Here is a 14,558-nt window from a genome sequence, read left to right on the forward strand (position 1 = left end):
CTGCGCGAGGTGCCGGAGGATTTCGCCCCAGCTCCCGTCCACCTCCTTCTGGATCTCGAGCCCCAGCTGCTGCTTCTTGGCCCTGCATACCGAGTTTTTGGGCGAAACGCGGTGCGCGAAGTCCAGCACGAGCTGGTGCGAGGGCGCGATCAGCGAAGTTAGGAGTCTGTGAGCGTGATCTCAATATCTGTTGGCAACAACTGTGGGGGCAGCGCGAATGCTACGAAAATCGTAGTACTGGATTCCGAGATCTCGTATGACAGGGAAAGCATTTTTCAAATGTGGCAGGGGATAATATATAAGAATTAATGTATAATATTGTGTAAATGTTTATTCGTAAAACGTGTTTTGCTATATTTTGTATATATCTTGAAAAATGAACTGTGCTCAGAAAGTCTCCGAAAAGGTAAATCCTTCATTAACGAATATCGTAAAATATGCAGGCGGTGGGAATGCACCGTCACATGTCTGTGGAGCCTTGTATGCAGTTTAGCTGGCAAATCCCAGTGTATAACCGTTATTGGAGGAATAATTCTCAAAAAAAATTGGAGGTGTTGAGTGCAGTGAGCTTTATGGGAAAATATCATGCGATGAATTAGTTGAGTATGCAGTCAGTTTAGTAAAGTGATGATTCATTCGTTCTCTTCTAATGTCATTAGAATTCTTTTCTTTGATTATTGTTTAACTTAATAGATTCCGATGTGACGAACTCAATTTTCAGTAACAGAAAATTTCGTCAGAATGATTTTCTAAACCCTGGCTACTCGTATTTTCCTGAACTTGATCTTTTGTTTTTTTTGTTTGGATCCTTTTGGATCAGAAATATAGTTCTCTTGAAGCTGGTTAAATATTTTAAATAGTTTTCACTTCATCTTTAGTTAATAAATATTAGATTTGTTTATAGTATGAGCCAAAGTGATATGTTTCAATCTTATTAATTATTAAAACTTGCTATAGTATTGCTTAGTGCGAAGTACATCAGGAGTATAATAATAGTTCATTATTCAATTTCTTAAGGTAGTACAACTATTACTTCTCTATCTTTATTAAGCAATCTTATTTATTCAACTTTGCTACATACGTTATTACTTTCAAATTTCTATTTAGTACTAGCTTTCTTATTTATCTTTATGAGTTCATTATTTATTACTAATTCGATGAAAGCTAGGTCATCTCTTTTTCTTCAATCAGCAGTTTTGCGTTTATGAACTTCACCATTTCTTTGGTTAAAAAATGAAGGTACTATCTTTTAAATATAGATAAAAATTAACAGATATTCACTTAACTTGCTTATCAAAGTTTATAAAGATCATTGGGTCTGGTTAAATAATTATATATAAAAAACTATATTTGAATTAGCCTCTCTTCGAATAGTCGTTTCCAAAATAATCAATGGATCTATCATACAATTCAATAAACTATTTTATTCGAATTCTTAACTTGTTATCCTTCCAATATCCTTAAAGATATCTTTTATATGTTCTTCCTTGAGACCGTTCATTAACAAGAAAGTTGTAAACAACTATCTAAAAGGTCCATACAATTTCTTAATAGAATGCAAACATGAAATGGTCCCCCAAATTCCAAGATATCTTCTTTAAATAATTAGTTTATAGAAATCAGATTCAGTTGTAGTTTGAAATACTGAACTTCCACTCATGTCATCTAATAATAAAACTATTTTTATATTCGTATCTAATATTTATTATAACGCAATCCAATTTATTCATACAGCAACTACATATACTAATCAACATCATCACCTAAGCAATCTTTCTATAAAACTAAACATTCTTAATACTATTGCTTTACCCATTCGAATTGTGAAAGTATGTTTTTAAAAACTTGAAAGAATAGTTTTTGATCTCCATTTTTTAATTTCTTTATCTTTTAAAGTAGTTCGTATCTAATCTTATGTTATCAATGATAGATTTATAATGGTTTTCATTTTCTATAATTCTTGACATAACATTAATAACTTTTATTTTGAAGTCCTTCCATTCGAATCAACAAATGGTATATTAATTCTATTGTCTTTGGTTTTTGATTTTAATAAGTTTAATCACAATCGATAGTTGGACTTAAGAAGAATGTATGAGTTATAGCTCATTGTTTAAATAAGGGTCATCTAAATTATACTTTGATAGTTTACTTTAATCTAATATGCTTAATTTATTTTATTCATTGAATACGTTTTGACTGTTCCTGCTGAACCCATAAGTCCAAAATAACCATAACCATTATTTCAATTTAGACCTCCTGGGATCCGGACGGTTGCGTCCGAGTATTTTTTTTGTTTTTATATCAAAAATTGAATTTCGTCTGATTGTATATTGTACTCCATATATTTAATTGAAGCAAAAATAATAATAAATTAAATGAATGAATGTCACTTTAGCAAAAACTACAAAAGATATAAACTGATTCTTGTTAAACTTCTGCTTGTGATGCAACTCTTTTACTTTCAGTTTAGTTTAAAATATTAAATGATAATTAATTAGTTCTGTTGTCATATCTTTCCAAACAAATATATATCGATTCAAAGGCTACAGCATTAAACTTTTAGATATTAAGATACTAATGGTTTCATCACATTAATTTGACTTTATATAAACTGTATTTAAGTATCTAAAGAACTTAGCTGAATTAAGTTCACTTGTAAGATATCTTTTAATAATTATGTTTTTTTGTAATCTAAATCTATCTTTGTTTAATAGCTGAAACATGCATTCAAATTTAATTTTTACTGTTGGATCAGTAGTATACTCATCGAATGGTAATTTAAACTAATCATAAAACATCTTATATTCAACTTCAGGAAGGATGTGATATTAATTATTGATACGATATGTGAATCTTAATAAACCAATTTAAAATATTTATAGTTTATTATTTGCAATGGTACTTTATCATTTCTAAAATCTGTTAAAATTTTATAATAAGTAATATTTATATAGTATGTCAATATTGAACTTTATAAATTACATTACTTTTAAAAGATGAAATTTCAGATAGATTATCATTACCAGGGTTTAGTTACGATTACCATGGTCCTCTTAGGGATCAGTAGCCCAATGGGAGGTTACTGTCCTTCGTTTTGCCTCCGCTAGCAATAATCCCTTTTAATTGATCCTAACTAATAACCTCCTGTTAATTATGTTTTGAAAAAAATAGGGGCCTGTTGCCAAAAGCTGACCTAGCACGATCTAGTATATCCTTTCTCTGGCTTGGAACATCCATGATAGTGTATGATATACTATTATTTTAGTAGATAGGAGTTAGCAGAGCGAATCAGAGTAACAATACTAAAAGCAAGTGAAATTATTTGTGCAAGATGTATCAGTAGGTGCTCAGGATGTGAGATTCGCCAAAGATGTAAAGAGATCTTACTAAATATATTATTCGTGTGGCTTTAAGGCTCTATGTATTTGAGAGGAGTGATCCTGATATCTTGGGCTGCTAGAGCGCTTATTTTACTAATTATGTATTTTATAACTATGCAGATATATAATATATTAGCAAGGCGCACAGTAGGTAATTAGCTGCATACAGAAACTAAATACAAAATAGATTTAAAAGCTTACCCATAATTAGTATATTTCGATGCAGTTGGTAATAATTACAATACTAGTTTAGATAAATATCGTTTACTCAGTATTAGACATGATCTGCATGATGTATTTAACTTAACTAATCCTGCACAGTATCAAATTTATCCCTAGCACTATGCACTAAATTGTTGCTAATGCATTCCATAGGATATAAGATTCTGGTTTTGAGTCCAAAATATGCTATGAATTATAAGAATATCAATATTTAGAACTAATTAGTTTTAACCTGAATTTTTGATCTAAAATAATGCTATATATTTGCAATATATATTAAATACTAATATAGTATATCAGTAAACAAAACCTACACAAGTAAATATAAATATAACTAAATCTGCTCATATGCATACTTTGAGTTTCCCTATATAATAACACTAGCTATGCATATTTTTATAAATATCATATAATATAATTTTAATTATCAGAGCAGTAATTTTAAAGCCTTAAATGTCGCAGCCTCCCATCGATAGCGGAAGCGCTTTAAAAATCGAGATTTCATATTTTATTATACATTAAATTTAATAAAATGCATTCCTTCAAAATGCGTTGAAGATGCTCCCCAGACAATTCACAACACCATTTGGCTAATCCTATCCACTACATATCGAATGTACCTATCATAACTCCATTTATCACTATTTCATCATGCCTGATACCGCCAAGAGTAAATGCAAAGCACCCTGCAAACCGATCCTCAGAAGTTTAAAAGCAGCATCGTCAAGATGTCCCAAACGGTACGGTTTTTAATTCTGCAAAATCGCCGATTGCACCGATTTAAGGTTGATAGATTCGTGAATTTCGCGGAAATTTGGTCCATAACTGCATGGAATCTCGAGAGCGCGAGAGCGAAGTTTACACTGAAGGGAATTTATTAGGGACGAAGTTGCATGAGCTGCACGAAATCTAGAGATTTGGGGGCGAAGAGGGCCTGCGAAAATGTGGTTATTAGGGGTGAGGAGATAGCGCTAGCTGGTGGTCAGGCCCCAGCGAGGTAGCAATACATAATTTATTAAGAACAGGACTGACCTTATGCTAGCTTAGGACCTCCAAATTTTGGTGCTACGAGCCTGAGTCGATGCTGTTGGCATAGTGAATAATGGTTTAGTCGTAAGATTTGGCATAACTGCCTGCTACTGAAGTGGGTACCACTAGTACTGGACCCCAAGTAGTTCCATAGATACACCAAGGTAGGCGTGAGTGGTACTGGCATAGTGCTCGATGACTATACAATACTATAGTATATATAGTAATATCTTAAATGGAGTTTAGTAGTATATATGCATTGGGAGTGGTGCCTATAAGGATATTTAGTATATTACTATTGTATTATATAATATACTACTATGCTTACTAATATATATTCACTTATGAGCCCAGGTACACAGTAGCCTAATAAGGCTATTCTCACTAGCAGAGTACAAGCACAGGTTGTGCCGAAGACTGATTGTATTATATCTTTAATACCAGGATGATGCATAATCTATCAAACATGAAATTCTGCAGTCTCACTCGGTATGCTGCTTAAGACAGAAGCATAGGGATGGATGAGTTTTAAATGGTAACGATGCCTCGTAGGATGAGTTTTACCAAAGCGAGGTCAGCGAGAGTGTGGCTATCAGGGTGACGAGATGGCGCTAGCTGGTGGTCAGGACCCAGCGAGGTAGCAATACCGTAATTTATTAAGAACAGGACTGACCTTATGCTAGCTTAGGCCTTCCACATTTTGGTGCTACGAGCCTGAGTTGCGGCTGTTGGCATACTGAATAATGGCTTAACCTTCATATTTGGCACAGCTGCCTGCTAGTGAAGTGGGTACCACTAGTACTGGTACCCCAAGTATTTCCATAGACAGCACCACGGTAGGCGTGAGTGGTACTGGGATAGTGCTCGATGACAATACAATACTATAGTATATATAGTAATATCTTAAATGGAGTTTAGTAGTATATATGCATTGGGAGTGGTGCCTATAAGGATATTTAGTATATTACTATTGTATTTATATAATATACTACTATGCTTACTAATATATATTCACTTATGAGCCCAGGTACACAGTAGCCTAATAAGGCTATTCTCACTAGCAGAGTACAAGCACAGGTTGTGCCGAAGACTGATTGTATTATATCTTTAATACCAGGATGATGCATAATCTATCAAACATGAAATTCTGCAGTCTCACTCGGTATGCTGCTTAAGACAGAAGCATAGGGATGGATGAGTTTTAAATGGTAACGATGCCTCGTAGGATGAGTTTTACCAAAGCGAGGCCAGCGAGAGTGTGGCTATCAGGGTGACGAGATGGCGCTAGCTGGTGGTCAGGACCCAGCGAGGTAGCAATACCGTAATTTATTAAGAACAGGACTGACCTTATGCTAGCTTAGGCCTTCCACATTTTGGTGCTACGAGCCTGAGTCGATGCTGTTGGCATAGTGTATAATGGCTTAACCTTCATATTTGGCATAGCTGGCTGCTACTGAAGTGGGTACCACTAGTACTGGACCCCAAGTAGTTCCATAGATAACACCAAGGTAGGCATGAGTGGTACTGCATAGTGCTCGATGACTATACAATACTATAGTATATATAGTAATATCTTAAATGGAGTTTAGTAGTATATATGCATTGGGAGTGGTGCCTATAAGGATATTTAGTATATTACTATTGTATTTATATAATATACTACTATGCTTACTAATATATATTCACTTATGAGCCCAGGTACACAGTAGCCTAATAAGGCTATTCTCACTAGCAGAGTACAAGCACAGGTTGTGCCGAAGACTGATTGTATTATATCTTTAATACCAGGATGATGCATAATCTATCAAACATGAAATTCTGCAGTCTCACTCGGTATGCTGCTTAAGACAGAAGCATAGGGATGGATGAGTTTTAAATGGTAACGATGCCTCGTAGGATGAGTTTTACCAAAGCGAGGTCAGCGAGAGTGTGGCTATCAGGGTGACGAGATGGCGCTAGCTGGTGGTCAGGACCCAGCGAGGTAGCAATACCGTAATTTATTAAGAACAGGACTGACCTTATGCTAGCTTAGGCCTTCCACATTTTGGTGCTACGAGCCTGAGTTGCGGCTGTTGGCATACTGAATAATGGCTTAACCTTCATATTTGGCACAGCTGCCTGCTAGTGAAGTGGGTACCACTAGTACTGGTACCCCAAGTATTTCCATAGACAGCACCACGGTAGGCGTGAGTGGTACTGGGATAGTGCTCGATGACAATACAATACTATAGTATATATAGTAATATCTTAAATGGAGTTTAGTAGTATATATGCATTGGGAGTGGTGCCTATAAGGATATTTAGTATATTACTATTGTATTTATATAATATACTACTATGCTTACTAATATATATTCACTTATGAGCCCAGGTACACAGTAGCCTAATAAGGCTATTCTCACTAGCAGAGTACAAGCACAGGTTGTGCCGAAGACTGATTGTATTATATCTTTAATACCAGGATGATGCATAATCTATCAAACATGATACTCTGCAGTCTCACTCGGTATGTTTATTAAGACAGAAGCATAGGGATGGATTAATGTTAGATGGTAACGACGACTCGCAGGATGAGTTTTGCCAAAGCGAGGTCAGCGAGAGTGTGGCTATCAGGGTGACGAGATAGCGCTAGCTGGTGGTCAGGACCCAGCGAGGTAGCAATATCATAATTTATTAAGAACAGGACTGACCTTATGCTAGCTTAGGACCTCCAAATTTTGGTGCTACGAGCCTGAGTCGATGCTGTTGGCATAGTGAATAATGGTTTAGTCGTAAGATTTGGCATAACTGCCTGCTACTGAAGTGGGTACCACTAGTACTGGACCCCAAGTAGTTCCATAGATAACACCAAGGTAGGCATGAGTGGTACTGCATAGTGCTCGATGACTATACAATACTATAGTATATATAGTAATATCTTAAATGGAGTTTAGTAGTATATATGCATTGGGAGTGGTGCCTATAAGGATATTTAGTATATTACTATTGTATTTATATAATATACTACTATGCTTACTAATATATATTCACTTATGAGCCCAGGTACACAGTAGCCTAATAAGGCTATTCTCACTAGCAGAGTACAAGCACAGGTTGTGCCGAAGACTGATTGTATTATATCTTTAATACCAGGATGATGCATAATCTATCAAACATGAAATTCTGCAGTCTCACTCGGTATGCTGCTTAAGACAGAAGCATAGGGATGGATGAGTTTTAAATGGTAACGATGCCTCGTAGGATGAGTTTTACCAAAGCGAGGTCAGCGAGAGTGTGGCTATCAGGGTGACGAGATGGCGCTAGCTGGTGGTCAGGACCCAGCGAGGTAGCAATACCGTAATTTATTAAGAACAGGACTGACCTTATGCTAGCTTAGGCCTTCCACATTTTGGTGCTACGAGCCTGAGTTGCGGCTGTTGGCATACTGAATAATGGCTTAACCTTCATATTTGGCACAGCTGCCTGCTAGTGAAGTGGGTACCACTAGTACTGGTACCCCAAGTATTTCCATAGACAGCACCACGGTAGGCGTGAGTGGTACTGGGATAGTGCTCGATGACAATACAATACTATAGTATATATAGTAATATCTTAAATGGAGTTTAGTAGTATATATGCATTGGGAGTGGTGCCTATAAGGATATTTAGTATATTACTATTGTATTTATATAATATACTACTATGCTTACTAATATATATTCACTTATGAGCCCAGGTACACAGTAGCCTAATAAGGCTATTCTCACTAGCAGAGTACAAGCACAGGTTGTGCCGAAGACTGATTGTATTATATCTTTAATACCAGGATGATGCATAATCTATCAAACATGAAATTCTGCAGTCTCACTCGGTATGCTGCTTAAGACAGAAGCATAGGGATGGATGAGTTTTAAATGGTAACGATGCCTCGTAGGATGAGTTTTACCAAAGCGAGGTCAGCGAGAGTGTGGCTATCAGGGTGACGAGATGGCGCTAGCTGGTGGTCAGGACCCAGCGAGGTAGCAATACCGTAATTTATTAAGAACAGGACTGACCTTATGCTAGCTTAGGCCTTCCACATTTTGGTGCTACGAGCCTGAGTTGCGGCTGTTGGCATACTGAATAATGGCTTAACCTTCATATTTGGCACAGCTGCCTGCTAGTGAAGTGGGTACCACTAGTACTGGTACCCCAAGTATTTCCATAGACAGCACCACGGTAGGCGTGAGTGGTACTGGGATAGTGCTCGATGACAATACAATACTATAGTATATATAGTAATATCTTAAATGGAGTTTAGTAGTATATATGCATTGGGAGTGGTGCCTATAAGGATATTTAGTATATTACTATTGTATTTATATAATATACTACTATGCTTACTAATATATATTCACTTATGAGCCCAGGTACACAGTAGCCTAATAAGGCTATTCTCACTAGCAGAGTACAAGCACAGGTTGTGCCGAAGACTGATTGTATTATATCTTTAATACCAGGATGATGCATAATCTATCAAACATGAAATTCTGCAGTCTCACTCGGTATGCTGCTTAAGACAGAAGCATAGGGATGGATGAGTTTTAAATGGTAACGATGCCTCGTAGGATGAGTTTTACCAAAGCGAGGCCAGCGAGAGTGTGGCTATCAGGGTGACGAGATGGCGCTAGCTGGTGGTCAGGACCCAGCGAGGTAGCAATACCGTAATTTATTAAGAACAGGACTGACCTTATGCTAGCTTAGGCCTTCCACATTTTGGTGCTACGAGCCTGAGTCGATGCTGTTGGCATAGTGTATAATGGCTTAACCTTCATATTTGGCATAGCTGGCTGCTACTGAAGTGGGTACCACTAGTACTGGACCCCAAGTAGTTCCATAGATAACACCAAGGTAGGCATGAGTGGTACTGCATAGTGCTCGATGACTATACAATACTATAGTATATATAGTAATATCTTAAATGGAGTTTAGTAGTATATATGCATTGGGAGTGGTGCTTATAAGGATATTTAGCATATACTATTGTACTTATATAATATACTACTATACTTACTAATATATATTCACCTATGAGCCCAGGTGCAAGGTATCACTAAGAAGGCTATTCTTACTAGTAATGCAAGCACAGGCTATGCCGAAGACTGTTTGTATTCTATCTTTAATACCCGGATGATGCATAATCTATCAAAAATGATAGCCTGCAGTCTCACTTGGTATGTTTATTAACACCGAAGCCTAGGGATAGATGAGTTTTAAATGGTAACGACGACTCGCTAGGATGAGTTTTACTGAAGAGAAGCGAAATCAGCAGAAGATGATACTTATTGCATCTAGTAACGATAGGGATGCGTGGGATCATGCATAGCGGATGAGCTAATGTATTTTTAGGAAACTCCTATATTTACTAATAATGCGTGATAGTTAAGTAGTATTGTATATTGTTAATTCCTTACTAGCGCTCAAATACAGATAGAAAAACTACATTAGTTTATTTGATACTTTTTGTTTCGTAAAATACTTAACATTCATTAATCATACTATTTATTAATATATAATAAAAATACATAAAGTTTTCAAAGGATAGCAAAGTATTTTATATAATAATACCCTATTTTACATCTTACCTCTTTAACTCCTTAAATGTCATCAGGTTTATCTATTGAGTTTAAAGCTCTTCCATATTCAGTTGACTAGGGTTATAATGTAATAATTAATAAAAAGATTAAAAAGCTTAAATTTACTATAAGAGATAACGAAATTAGTTAATCTATCTAGCTTGATAGTGAATAGAAATATATTCTGTGCGCCAATGTTAGTACTAAAGAACAACTTTGTGCTGTATAAATAGTGCTACTATACAAAAAGTTAAAAAAAATTATACCAAACTGTACTATATAGCTAGTATAAAAACATAAATTTTTTGCGTATGAGGATCTTTACTTCTGGAATAATATTGGAATTGTAGCTGCCCAAATGGGACTTAAGACCAAATCAATTAAGATATATAAAGACCATAAAGGGGAAAATTAAACACCAGATTTAGATCTTTATCTAGCAGAGATCAATTAGTACGATTTACAATATATTTCATTTTATGATAGCTTCGACACATTGACGATTCTATAACCAGAAGGTATAAACAAGTGTGCTTTCCATGAAAATTTAATACTGATCTAGTTAGCTGCAATCTAATACCAGCATACAGAAAAGTACCCGTTAATATTGCCATTAGTTTTTGGATTTTCTGCATATCAGTTATATACTGACAGATTTGTTCAAATTTTTTAGAAAGCTGAAGTTGCATCAGCATAGGATCTTAAGCATTCTATTTTAAGAAAAATATTCGAATTGTCCAATATTGTTTATAACGAACAAGTATTACCAGATAAATTTAAAGTTATGAATCTGTTCCAACTACCTATCCACTTTATCGGGACCGGGATCTGCCTGTTCATGTTCCAGCAGCTCTGCCACGTGTCCTACCTCTTCAAGGCGGAGTATTTTGCACTATTCTCGTTGGTTAACAATGATTTTTACGAAACTCTTACGAATGCTGTCATAAGCCAGAGTTCCAGGTCTGGGAAAAGCGTAGCTCTCTACACGCAGTACTTTTTCCACCTCCTGAAGGGAAATGTTCCAATTTTGCTCAATAAGAAAGGATCTGATGACTAACCTCTATATAAGTACAGGACACACTCATTTCACGAGCAACTAGTTGATCAGTATAAAAATATATTCGAGTTACAGAATTTAAAAAATTACAAAGAAAAAGTACTTGCTGATGTTTGTAAATTCCATACCTTTCAGTTGGAAAGCATAGACTAGATGTCTTTTATTTACTAGACTATGATTATATTTATTAACAAAATTCAGGGCAACTTGTAATTAGTTCAAAAGCTAAAATACGATAATTCTATATAGTTGCAATTCGATTAACTAAAACTAGCTTCTTTTTTCATTATAGATACTGCAAATATTATAAATGATATAGACTAAGTATTACTTAAATAACAAAAGCGAAATAATATATAATTGAAACACCCTATCATTTTGGTAGATGAGTGCTTGCAGTCATAGAAGGAGAAATTTTCGAAATGCGTTAAGTTGTGTCAGTTGTTGTTCAAACATTATGAAGAGAAGCTGATAAAGTTAGGTAAAGATTAGTATCTAGAGATACAAAGCACATTGGATAATGCAAAATTTTGGTAGATAGGTAGATTAGGAAATATCAGAAATACCAAATATCATTTAGCTATCAATGTTATTTAACAGCTTCTGAACACTGACTTACTTTTAGCTGTAAAAAGGAAACTGGATCGAATTAGTGGGAAGCTAAAATATGAATACTAGGATATTAGCTTGTACCAAACTGTTGAAAACATTATAACCAGTGTTTAATCACAAACTGCAGATTAGAGATTCGATACTATACACGCCAACTAAGAAATTATAGTGGAATATTTTAAATCTCTTAATAACATACTAGGAAAATCAGAGTATATTCTCATAGCGATGGAGCACCTTCACCTCGAGATTGATGATTACGACCTTCTCGACGAGCTAGTCGTTCACTCACCGCAGATACTGAATACTGGGAACAGAACAGATTTTAGAAAAATATTATTTTCGGGAATGGCGTCTTACAGGAATCGAGGACAGTACTACGAAGATTTTGAAGTGGATTTCTTCAAGTTTATTCTTTAATTATTTAACCCCAGAGGGGTCGAAACATCATTTTGGAAAGCATTTTCAATTATTGCATTTAAGAAAATTGAACATAGCTAAGTGGATGACAAGTTATCTAAGGATAAAAAAGAAGAAAAAACTACTAGAGAGAATGCTTTCCCTATAAGTTAGCAGGGCATGCTAAAATAATATTGGTCTTCTTCAGTCCAGTCTTTAATATGTAAATATTTTATGAATACAAATACAGATGATTTACATTAAGATCTATAACAGATGATTCTAAAACTGCCAAAAATGTCGGAATAATACAGTACTAAATACGAAATGCCTAATTTTGACTATTTTACTGTTATAATGGCTGGAACAGATCTTGCCATCATCAATTGCCTTACTCTCAATTAATTTTGCTACAATACCATGTTAAGTAGAGGTTGGTTGCACTACATTAATACTTAAATATTAGGATATGTTCAGCCTCACGCGTCATTGCTGTCTAGCTTGCAGTACGAACAGCGTCGGATGGTAGTGGATGACAAAAGTTATAAGGATTCTATTAATAATGTAGAATAATCAGTCAAGACATTTGCTAAAGACACCCCAATTTTGGTATCACTACTGTACTCGATGATGACGGAGAAGTCGGTTGAGATGCAGTTCATGTGCTCCTCGGTGTGTCCGTCTATATGGTTTTAGCATAAGTAAAAAATATTAAATTTCAATGCAACCAGCAGGCATGTAGTCAGTTTTTGTGTAGAAGGTAAAAAGTTAATTCCAGAGCAAACTATGTATCAGTTTGATAGCCTCACCTAAACCTATAATAATATTATCATACACAAAGGTGCTGAGAAAAAGGATAAATTTTAGCTCACAAAAGGATATGCTCATTTTAATTTGCTAAAAAATAATCAAAATTATAATATCAGCTGCATTGCATCGTCGACTCTGAACTACGAGGTGGTCTCCGTTTTGAACTATTAGCTCATGCTTGCATTCATAGAGTAGTATTCAACCTCATAGATAGATGAAGCAGAGGCTTAAGCTACACTATAACAACTGTCTAAGTTCTTCTAGAGAAGCGTGTTGCTTGAATTTATGCAGGTTATCCTGTTCATGGCGAAGCTCACATGGCAGTCGGAAATCCTAATTATGAACATTTCCCTGATTATGAAGTAAGTGGACACTGGGCATGTCTACGTCTAATACTTGCATGGTGGAAGTATTGATTCCGAGAAAAGCGAGAGTGTTTTTAGTTTGCTGAGAAGAACGTCCGTGCCGCATAAGTTTATGTTCCTAAACCCCACCTTTGACTACGCGTTCTAAAATTTTAATAAAAAATCATCTATTTCTATATATGAATAGGTGCTGAAAGATTCGGTAGCAGCTGCGAACGAAACTTTTCAGTTGCTGCGTTAGAGGCTACCAGTCTAACCAGAAAGTACCACAAAAAAGGAAGAACCCTCCGCCAAAGAAGCCATTGTGGAGTAGGATGGTGGAGCTCAGACTGATGTTGGCAGCACACCACCACCATAAGAGAGTTAACTACCTAAAACTCAGGATGAAGCATATGTAAATTTAAAAGACAAATAAACAGGCCCTATGCTAATTATCGTGATCCCTTTCGACAAGAAGATGTGCTTTACGGATAGTTTGGACAAAGCAAGGCACAAAATATTTGACTTCATCGTCACGTTCCACGGGTACCCTGACCTCAGTCTGGAGACCATAGATGGCTGCCAAGTGCTTCCGATAGAGTGTGGTCACCATATCCCAGAAGTGTTGGCCAAAAAGATTAAAGCGTTCACGCTTAATAATGTATTGCAGATTGGGCTTGATAAGGAAGGAGCAACCTAGTTATTAGAAATAAAGGACAAGTCTGAGCAGTTTGTATTAGACCAGTAGACCAAGGAAAGACTGCCTAAGCAAAACGTACCACCCAAGTTTGAAGACAAGATGCAGTGCTAGGTTTTCAAAATAAAGAACCCCAAGTTGGATTATACTGAGATATTTGCAGCCTTAGATGACTAAAATATAATGATAAATATTTTCAAAGATAATGACTATTAATACCTTTTGCTTATCGATGAGAAGAGAGATTGTGCTACTAAGTATGATGCGATACGTGAGAAATTTAGTGTGGAAGCCAAGGATTCCACCTTAACTATTGATAAACTTTGTAGTGTGAGGGGAACTTCCATTTTGCATTAGTATGTGCCATAAGGTTTTATCTTACCGAAGTAGACGGTGAATTTAGATTTAAAG

General features: G+C 35.7%; 10 protein-coding genes across 10 annotated transcripts in view; 2 read left to right on the plus strand and 8 right to left on the minus strand. All coding sequences in view use genetic code 6, as the record gives it.

The window, feature by feature from the left end:
- Positions 1-376: 376 nt before the first annotated feature.
- Positions 377-628, plus strand: SS50377_28763 (uncharacterized protein; the record flags this gene model as incomplete). Its single annotated transcript, XM_067912517.1, has 1 exon — positions 377-628. The coding sequence occupies one exon, from the start codon at positions 377-379 to the stop codon at positions 626-628; it is 252 nt and encodes an 83-aa protein (XP_067760133.1).
- Positions 629-4,243: 3,615 nt separating this feature from the next.
- SS50377_28764 (uncharacterized protein) lies at positions 4,244-4,786 on the minus strand (the record flags this gene model as incomplete). The annotated part of the gene is made up of 1 exon (XM_067912518.1): positions 4,244-4,786. One exon carries the CDS (start codon positions 4,784-4,786, stop codon positions 4,244-4,246), a length of 543 nt encoding a protein of 180 aa, XP_067760134.1.
- A 229-nt stretch (positions 4,787-5,015) lies between these two features.
- SS50377_28765 (uncharacterized protein) lies at positions 5,016-5,393 on the minus strand (the record flags this gene model as incomplete). Its single annotated transcript, XM_067912519.1, has 1 exon — positions 5,016-5,393. One exon carries the CDS (start codon positions 5,391-5,393, stop codon positions 5,016-5,018), a length of 378 nt encoding a protein of 125 aa, XP_067760135.1.
- A 295-nt stretch (positions 5,394-5,688) lies between these two features.
- On the minus strand, positions 5,689-6,150 carry SS50377_28766 (uncharacterized protein; the record flags this gene model as incomplete). Its single annotated transcript, XM_067912520.1, has 1 exon — positions 5,689-6,150. The coding sequence occupies one exon, from the start codon at positions 6,148-6,150 to the stop codon at positions 5,689-5,691; it is 462 nt and encodes a 153-aa protein (XP_067760136.1).
- Positions 6,151-6,359: 209 nt separating this feature from the next.
- On the minus strand, positions 6,360-6,713 carry SS50377_28767 (uncharacterized protein; the record flags this gene model as incomplete). The annotated part of the gene is made up of 1 exon (XM_067912521.1): positions 6,360-6,713. The coding sequence occupies one exon, from the start codon at positions 6,711-6,713 to the stop codon at positions 6,360-6,362; it is 354 nt and encodes a 117-aa protein (XP_067760137.1).
- Positions 6,714-7,032: 319 nt separating this feature from the next.
- Positions 7,033-7,494, minus strand: SS50377_28768 (uncharacterized protein; the record flags this gene model as incomplete). The annotated part of the gene is made up of 1 exon (XM_067912522.1): positions 7,033-7,494. The coding sequence occupies one exon, from the start codon at positions 7,492-7,494 to the stop codon at positions 7,033-7,035; it is 462 nt and encodes a 153-aa protein (XP_067760138.1).
- Positions 7,495-7,703: 209 nt separating this feature from the next.
- Positions 7,704-8,057, minus strand: SS50377_28769 (uncharacterized protein; the record flags this gene model as incomplete). The annotated part of the gene is made up of 1 exon (XM_067912523.1): positions 7,704-8,057. The coding sequence occupies one exon, from the start codon at positions 8,055-8,057 to the stop codon at positions 7,704-7,706; it is 354 nt and encodes a 117-aa protein (XP_067760139.1).
- Positions 8,058-8,376: 319 nt separating this feature from the next.
- On the minus strand, positions 8,377-8,754 carry SS50377_28770 (uncharacterized protein; the record flags this gene model as incomplete). The annotated part of the gene is made up of 1 exon (XM_067912524.1): positions 8,377-8,754. One exon carries the CDS (start codon positions 8,752-8,754, stop codon positions 8,377-8,379), a length of 378 nt encoding a protein of 125 aa, XP_067760140.1.
- Positions 8,755-9,049: 295 nt separating this feature from the next.
- Positions 9,050-9,511, minus strand: SS50377_28771 (uncharacterized protein; the record flags this gene model as incomplete). Its single annotated transcript, XM_067912525.1, has 1 exon — positions 9,050-9,511. One exon carries the CDS (start codon positions 9,509-9,511, stop codon positions 9,050-9,052), a length of 462 nt encoding a protein of 153 aa, XP_067760141.1.
- Positions 9,512-10,253: 742 nt separating this feature from the next.
- SS50377_28772 (uncharacterized protein) overlaps positions 10,254-14,558 on the plus strand; it is a gene marked incomplete at both ends in the record, with an annotated part of 5,241 nt that continues 936 nt past the window's right edge. The window contains one exon of the mRNA XM_067912526.1: positions 10,254-14,558. This exon is cut by the window's right edge and continues 936 nt beyond it. Coding sequence (XP_067760142.1) covers positions 10,254-14,558 — 4,305 coding nt within the window.

This window comes from Spironucleus salmonicida, assembly GCF_000497125.1.
Source record: "Spironucleus salmonicida strain ATCC 50377 chromosome Unknown tig00000032, whole genome shotgun sequence".
In the NCBI taxonomy this organism is placed as follows: Eukaryota; Fornicata; order Diplomonadida; family Hexamitidae; genus Spironucleus; species Spironucleus salmonicida.